This window comes from Clupea harengus, chromosome 21, assembly GCF_900700415.2.
Source record: "Clupea harengus chromosome 21, Ch_v2.0.2, whole genome shotgun sequence".
Classification (NCBI taxonomy): domain Eukaryota; kingdom Metazoa; phylum Chordata; class Actinopteri; order Clupeiformes; family Clupeidae; genus Clupea; species Clupea harengus.
Genome location: NC_045172.1, coordinates 10,702,098 through 10,710,460, shown reverse-complemented (window position 1 = coordinate 10,710,460; position 8,363 = coordinate 10,702,098). Strand labels below are relative to the sequence as shown.

General features: G+C 43.5%; 1 protein-coding gene across 2 annotated transcripts in view; it reads right to left on the bottom strand.

Annotated features, from left to right (window-relative positions):
- Window positions 1-230: 230 nt before the first annotated feature.
- The window catches only part of ly75 (lymphocyte antigen 75), a 29,578-nt gene continuing 21,445 nt past the window's right edge, over window positions 231-8,363 (bottom strand). For both annotated transcript variants that reach the window (XM_031558949.2, XM_031558948.2), the window contains exons 25-35: window positions 8,081-8,304; window positions 7,516-7,678; window positions 6,834-6,995; window positions 6,191-6,313; window positions 5,912-6,097; window positions 5,393-5,616; window positions 4,764-4,941; window positions 3,968-4,129; window positions 3,254-3,376; window positions 2,393-2,578; window positions 231-1,943 (exon numbers count right to left, since the gene is read on the bottom strand). In XM_031558949.2, the coding sequence (XP_031414809.1) occupies window positions 1,768-1,943; window positions 2,393-2,578; window positions 3,254-3,376; window positions 3,968-4,129; window positions 4,764-4,941; window positions 5,393-5,616; window positions 5,912-6,097; window positions 6,191-6,313; window positions 6,834-6,995; window positions 7,516-7,678; window positions 8,081-8,304 (1,907 nt within the window). In that variant the 3' untranslated portion in view covers window positions 231-1,767. The remainder of the gene's footprint in view (window positions 1,944-2,392; window positions 2,579-3,253; window positions 3,377-3,967; window positions 4,130-4,763; window positions 4,942-5,392; window positions 5,617-5,911; window positions 6,098-6,190; window positions 6,314-6,833; window positions 6,996-7,515; window positions 7,679-8,080; window positions 8,305-8,363) is intronic.

The window sequence follows — 8,363 nt, the reverse complement described above, 5'->3', positions numbered from 1 at the left end:
TTAATACTTGAAAACCGCACTGGTGACCTAGGAGGTGCAACCACGGCTGACCCAGAGCCAAGGGGACACACACACACACACACACACACACGGGATGGACTCGTCTCCACCAACGTTAAGCAGAGATGCCTACCTTTACATGTAGAAGAGGAGTGACACCCACTCATTTATTGCAAATCATTACAATAATTATTAAAGCTTGTTCCTTTGTCAAGCCCTCGATAGACACATTCTTTTTTGCCAAATTTTAATTAAAAAAATTTAAACATTCAAAAAGAACTTGCATTACACACCAACAGTGTCAACAGATCTTCTGTAGGAACTGTGCTTAAGCAATATGTTTAAATGTTTATTTAAAAAAAAAAAGACCAGTAAAAAAAGAAATTACAGCTGCATAGTAATTTACATATAAAAAGCAGTGACGAAACAGGGAAGGGTTTTTAAAGTGCTCAAATTCTCAGTAGTTTGAGTGCATGAAAGAGGAAGGCTGAGGTCTCCCATTTGGTGACACTTCAGATTGCACCATACATCTGAACACACGGACTTAACCTATACCACACCTTATGGGAGTAATAAAGAGAAAAAAAAAATCAAATACTTCATAGCCTTTGGTAGACAAACTATTTCATCCCAATCCCCTCCTGTCTATAGTAATAATTACTGTGAGCATATAGATGTTTAGTCAATTAGTCAACATGGAGGGCATTTATGTCCTTTATCAGTGCATGACTAAGAACCACACCTCAGCTCAGGCATCAAACCCACCTGAAGAGATGTCAATCTTTTTTTAAGAAATTGAAAGAATCATCCACACAAATGTTAACTTGTACACTCCTTGCTGTTAGCATCACAGTTTTGTGTGACTTTGGCTTTAACAAAAACACTGAATAAAATGTACAAAAAAAAAAGAGAAAGAAATCGAACCATTTTAAAAGACAAAAGAAAAATAGTGGGAGTGCAACTCGAGACCAAAAGAGGCTTCAAAAAGGAAAACAGCAACTACATTTGATTGATTTTTTTTTTTTTACACCTTAGTTTGAAACACAGCATGCTAGTTTGAAGGTTAGGATGTACCACTCTCTGGATTCTCCTGTGGTTAAATACAAAATCGTGTGCATATTTTTCAGCGATTCAAAACCCCCCAGAACACAGTCAGTGGTCAATCAAATAATTTTTGCAAACAAATCAGGGGAAAGAACACCTCAAACACCTTACACAAGTCATTCACACGCCAATGGCAGTGGACCTGTGCGGAATCCATCCCCCTTGTTAAACAGAGATGTTCACAGGAATCACCTTCTCACTAGGCAATAACACCCAGTGTTTACACATAACCAAAACATGTGTCAGCAGCCCAGTGACCCCACCGTAACCGGTAACATCTCACACCCACAGCCCTGCATCTGGTCTTTTCACTTAACATCTTTTTAAGACAAAAAAAGTTAAAACATTAAAAAAAAAAAAAAACAGCACAATAAAATGAAACAAGTTTCTCAAGATATTACCTGAATCTTAAGTACATCACCTGAAACAACATCCTGAACTTGAGTCAATATTTACACCATATGAGAATAGCAACTTGTTTCCCCAGCACAAAATAGGGAATACAATTCTTATTTTTATGGGGGTTATAGTAATAAATAATAGTTTTTATGCAGAGCGGGTGTGGTCTGTTGTTGATCTGTTGACGTCAGGAGCATGTTTATATGCAGAAAGGCACAATGTTTTCTTTTTTCCCCCCATCCTCTTCATTTTGCAGAAGCGCAGTTACTCCGTGTCATTGATGATGCTTGTGCTGTCGACATCGTCAAAGCTGCGCTGGTAGCGGACGGCGCTAAAGAAGTGGTGACGGTTCTTCTTGTAGAGAATGTAGAGTGCAATGCCTAACAGGGCTGGGATCACGATGATGCAGAAGATTGTAGCTGGTGACATGCCACCTGACCCTACAGACACACACACAAACACACACACGCACACACACAAACAACAGCGAATCAGTCTAGGTTTGGAATCCTTTGGGCTTTCTGCAATGCTGCAAAGTTTAGACTGCATGACTGTTAGACACTGAAACTTCCAGAACCTTCATGACATTCCACCAGCTCTAGGCTTCACCTTGTGTTTGGAGTCTTACCTCGACCAGCAGCAGGTCCTTGTGAAACAGAGTCTACACGACTTAGGTAACGCATGCAATCAATTTTCATTGTCGGACAATTCATTTTCAGATGAACGGCAAAGGACCACCTGAATGTTGTAAGAGTTTTAGAACTCAAAGCTCCTTTCACATCACCACTACCCCTCCCCCCACACACACACACACACACACACACACACACACACACACACACACACACACACACACACACACACACACACAGTTCCATGATTCACTCACGCATTGGGATCTTGCAGACGATGCGACCACGGCTTTCCAAGCAGCTGGTCTGATTCCAGAAGCCGTCCTCATTGGTCAACATGACTGCGCAGATGTCAGGTGGGGGAAATGTTCTCGTTTCACGTGGGACGGAGCTCCACTTGGAGAAGTCCACCTTGCTGTCATCCATCCACTTAAACCCAGAGGCTGAGGACAGAGGGATTGTGTTTAACAGGTGCAATGTGTATCTATGGTTGTCAAAGCCAAAAATGTGTCTGGACATACAGTACTTTGCAAAAGTTTGAAGCGCATTTATAAAACAATGCTGTAAAGTGAGGATGCTTTCACAATGACATGAAGTGGTTTAACTTATCAATCAAAAAACCACACACACCTAAATCAGTTTTACTATTTTCAAAAGGAATGTTTGAAAATCTAAATATGATATTTCCTATTGACACACTAATGCAGAACTTGGGAAAGATGCCTGCTTTGGACAGGAGGAAGACAAAAGCCATAAACTTTGGCACAGTACTGTACAATTATTATATTATTCGAGGTACAATACAAAAGTAAAATATTCCCTTCCATTTGAATTCTCTGCTTCAGGCCTTGTATCACCTGTTTCACATTCAACAACAAGACACCTAAATCATGGAAACTCCAAACATGGAAAAACAAACATAGAATGCACAATAACATTGGGAAATACCATTCTATCCTTTCCTATTTCTGACACAACCGCATCTTTAACCCCCAGTCCAAGATGCGTTGGACTGAAGTACTGTAAGTCTGAGTCAACTTGACTTCTTACAAACTCCTACAGAACAAACTGAACCTCATGGCCAAGGGGACTTTTAACGTTGATAGCCATGGTCTTACTGTCTTGGGTGAACCCGATGCCGAGCCACACGCGGCTGGTGATGTGGGGGTTGCTGCTGACATACTTGGAGACAAAATCGTTCTCCACCTCGCTTTTGATGCTGAGCAGGTGCGCTGATGAATCTGCCAATCAAATGCAAAGGAAATGGAATTCAGGTAAAAAGTTTACAATAGTGACAAACACATTTATGGTAGTTGCTCCTAGTCTTGCTTCATTCGTTTGAAAACCCACAAGACAGACACAGCGGACATGAGCAGTAGAATTCAAACTATTTGCCTTAAATGGCGCACGTAAGAAGAGCATGTGACAAATGGACTGCAAAGACACAGCTCTTCTCTTCTCTCCAGAGCACCCAAAGAGCACCCGTCATGGGAAGAGCAGGGATAATAGACTTTTTTTAACCTTTACATTTTGTATCTGTATATGCCAAGAGGGTACTTCACAAAATAGGTTTTACTCTGTGCATCCAAATACATCAGTTTCATTTTATTTTGTTGAGCACTAATTACCTGTCAAACTCACACAATAAACGAAATCTAATAATAATGTGAATAAACATATACATAGAAGTACTACATGGACAATCATTGAGCAAAGATGAAGTTAGATGTGAGTCAGGTAGTATAACTGAAAAGCAAGGCTTTGGGCCTTGGCCTGGGTATGAGCATCACAATTCATTCAAAATCAGCACCACAACGTGAGATGACACGTACCCAGCTGCTCACACACTCTCTTGGCGTAGGTGAGGTTGAAGACGGTGTAGTTGTAGAAGGTCATGTCAAAGGCGTAGCAGTGGTCCCCATGCTCCACCCACTGAGAGACTCCTTTCGTCTTGGGGCAGCGGTGGGACACTGGGGCTTTCTGAGGTTTTGCTCCTACAGGTTGTCACAAAACACAATAACCAAACAACACCCAACAACAACTAACAAAAACAACGAAATGGTCATGAATCAGGTCTGAGTGAGCCTCTGTCATTGCTTTAAAAAGCACAGAAAGAAACAAACAAACAAAAATCACTAAAATAGTTGGTGTACAACCAAACATTCTTAGCTGTTCATTAACTTGGCATTTCACAAGCTGTTTTAGGCTCAGGAGGTGAAGGCGATTACATTTTGTCCAAAAGAAAGGAAAGTCTTTAATAACAATGTCAGTTAAGACCCAAATATTCACCTGGCCACCCTGACAAAGGGGGAAAAATTGGTGTAAAATCCTTTTTTTCCTTTTAATGTATCATTCAAAATGTCAGGTAGGGAGTATATCTGGGAGTTACCAAAATAGTGTAGTGAAACAAATATTAATTTAAAAGAAAAAACAGATGTTTGAGAGTCTTGAATGCTGTTAGAGTCTTGAATCTTATGTTTGTATGTACATTTGCCACATGTATGGACGGACACGTGTATGAATTAATCTGCTGTGTTTCTAATTCTCTTTCCCCACCCCCACCATCCCCCTTTTTCTGAATTGAAACTGAATTGAATAGTTAGGAGGTGAAGGTGTCTCCATCCTTACGCTCTACGGTGCTGTTGTAGCAGAGGGCCCCCTCCATCTTGTCCTGGCAGCTGATGCTCACCCACATCCCGGAGGTGTCCATGAACACACAGCCGTCCTCCACAGCCCCTCTGTGAAAGCCCGCCGGGGTGTAGTCAAACGTAGACCCGTCCGACCACTCATAGGCAGAACTATTACCCTAATGGGGGGGGGGGGGGGGGCAGAGGGGAAAGACCGAAGGAAATTAAAAACATATATACACTAATATTTTAGCACACATGAGCATTATATGACCTTTTTGTAATACCTTCATGAAACAGAATGAAATGCTAAATATAAAGGCAGATTACAGGGTTTTGGAGAGCTAAGTTGAAGGGAGAGTTGGATAGTGACAGAATTTCCATTTTTGGGTTACTCAAGAATTAGTGGTCACTGACAACACCCTAGAATTAATATTTATATATAGACTAGACTAGACAATTACAACTTTTTTATTGAACGTGGATGAAATATATTTAGGGGAAAGTTCTGTCATGAATATACAAACACAATTTGACAGTAAGTCAACAAGTTGTCAAATACTGTACAAGAGGACAAAGGCGTCAAATAAGTCCAGAACTAAATGAAGCCCAGGCACTTATAAGACTTACAGCCTGATTGGACAGGCCGATCCAGAGGGGGAACCCATCCCTTTTGGCCATGGCCAGCAACTCTTTACTCTGGGCGGCGCTGAGAATGCTGGCAAGATGGCCACCGCCCCGTGCACACTCCTCCTGGGCTTGAAACCAGGTGAGTTTGCGGCCCTCCACACGGTAGCTGTGGTTGGCATACTTTGTCACATCCCACGGAGACTTCTGGAACTCTTCCCGGTCATCTTTTGGGGGAAAATAAGCATTTGTCGTAACTCCTGTGACAGACATTTCCTCTAACCACAGAGAGTAACACAGAACATCTCCCACAAGATGAACACTGATGACACACAAGGGTTCCTAAGGGTTCTTTCTTCAGGGACTTGCCTCAATGTGCGAGAGTTAAATGTTAACAAGGGTTCCCTTTGACCACTGGTGGGCTTGGTGACCCCGATAGTAAGTTTTGGTTGCCTAAAAAAACAATAGGGCACAAAGCCACCAAATGCAAAGCTTAGGGAAAAAAAGGCACACTGGACTCACTTTGCTCAATCTTGCAGGCAACCACAGTCCTTTGCTTGAAGATCGTGAAGTACTGGTCATCGGAGAAAAGATCCCAACGCCCGTCCAGGCTGAGGCCAGCAAGGAACTCTCCCTCCACCTCTGGTCGGCCACCCTTCCAGTTTGAGTACTGCACATACGTCTCGTCATACCACTTCAGCTGCTTGGCTGTGGGGGTAAACGCAGATCAGTGATGTTCAGGCAGACAGAACTTGCTAAAAGTGCTCATGTAGCTGAGTGAGAGGTAGGAACAGAGCTCACTGTTATTATCTTTGTGCAGCCCCAGCCACACAAACTGGGCCAAGGACTTCAGGGGCAGGAGCTTCTTCCTCAGATACTCATTCTCCTCCTCGTCCCTGATGGTCAACAGCGCCGCCTTTGGGTCTGGAGGAGAATTACACATGGATGACTTGCAAAACACACATACTTAACCTAGTCATCCCTACTTGCACATCCTCAGAGGCATTTCTCCAATTGTGTGCATTGTCTGTTCAGAGGATGAGTGATGAAGTGTACATTAGGGTAGTTCACTCTATACTGCAGTGTGTACGCAAGTGTATTGGAGCAGTGTGTATCTGAATGACAAGTGTTGGCATGTTCACCAAGTCTTCTGTCTGACTTGTCCCTTCATGTAAAAAAATCAGATACCCTTATCCATTGACCCTAGGTCACAGAACAGAGGCATGGTGAGAACCACACCGCAGGCAACCTTTTAAAAGTGCCTCGAAAACAATTCCCATGGTAGAATATCAACACAAAAACAACAGTCAGCGCAATTAGCAATCAATTAGCAATTAGCAAACTTAGGCTGCCGGAATCAACACAGGCCTCGGACATTTCTGTCACTCCTCAAAACATCCATTCCAGACTGCTCTATACGTTGCAGGGCAGACCTCCGACTCACCCAGCTCCTGGCAGGTCTTCTGGATCTGGCCGTTGTCATAGTGGTCCCACCTGGAGTGCAGCATCTGGAAGGTGTAGCAGTTGTTCTTGTAGGGGAACCAGTTGGGGCCATTCCCCTTGTGAGGGCATTTCATGGACGCGTGCTCTGGAGTGATGATGACCTCTAGGATTCAGGATATTCAGGAGAGATTGGTTACTACACTGACCTCGTTCAACCTCATGACCTCTATCAGTTTCTGTTTTTTCAGTGATAGCTTTGTAAAACATAATTCATTTTAAAAGACTCAACGAAGGGCAAGCCAACTTGTCCAGTTTAACTAGACAGTAAAAAGATGTTTTGTCTTTGTGTGCTGAGAACATGTCTATGGAGAACATAAAAGATGTGAAAAGGTAACTTTCTGTATATGGTATAGCACCATCAGTTTTTTTAACCTGTTGGACATCAGTCTATTTTCACAAGATCCACAAACCAGGTTCTCTTGTTTGCCATCTGTGTGGCTCTATTCTTGGAACTCGACTTGAACGCTTCCAAGCCATTTAAACCACCTGAGGAAACCCTCACGTCGGGGAGTGGGGCTTACTCACTGCACAGCTCTGTACCGCTGGCCTCCATAGTTATATATACGAAACCTTTTCAAAACTGAGGGACTTTCCTCTCCAGGATCTCGCTCTGCCTCTCTTACCATGGGGGATGTGGCAGATAGCTCCGCTCAGGCCCTGCCCACAGTCGGTGGCCTTCCAGAAGCCGTCTGTGTCCAGATAGACGCAGCGCCCGGTGGTGCTCTCTTTGGACCAGCGGCTGAACACCGTGTGACTGTGGTCCGTCCAGCGGTAGTGCTCCCCATCCTGCCACAAACACACACACACACACACACACACACACACACACACACACACACACACACACACACACACACACACACACACACACACACACACACACACACAGAGGGGCTAGCTGTGCTACAAACGTACAGGACTGGCAGACTGTTTTCAAGTACAGTACCTACAATTAATGAAATGTCAGATACAATCAATCATATGTATATACATTTGGCAGCTTTTAAAAACTGACAAACTTTCAAGGATCACTGATCACAGAAAAAATATCACTTTGACTTAGAAGCTTTACAGTGAATTAAAAACTGAAGTTGAGAAACATTAACTGTAGTGAAGTAAACTCCCTGACGCCCTTCAAATATACATATATACATTCATATATACATTTCCTATTTCTAATTTCCGTACATCCTCACTGAATAGGCCGATCCAGAGGGGCTTGCCAAGCCGGCTCACGTTGACCGTCAGCACCGCCTGCTGGAATGCGTCGGCCACGCTGGCCAGCTCCATGTCCTTTTCCTTGCACATCTCCAGCGCATCAAACCACGTCATGTTCACCCCCGGCACCAGGTGATAGGTGTGGTTGCGCACCTGGAAAGGCTGGTCAGAGATGACGGCAACCTCAGGCTTATCTGGAGGAGAGAAGAGCACTGAAGCTTGACTTGAAGAGAGATAGAGGTGAGGACAAGAG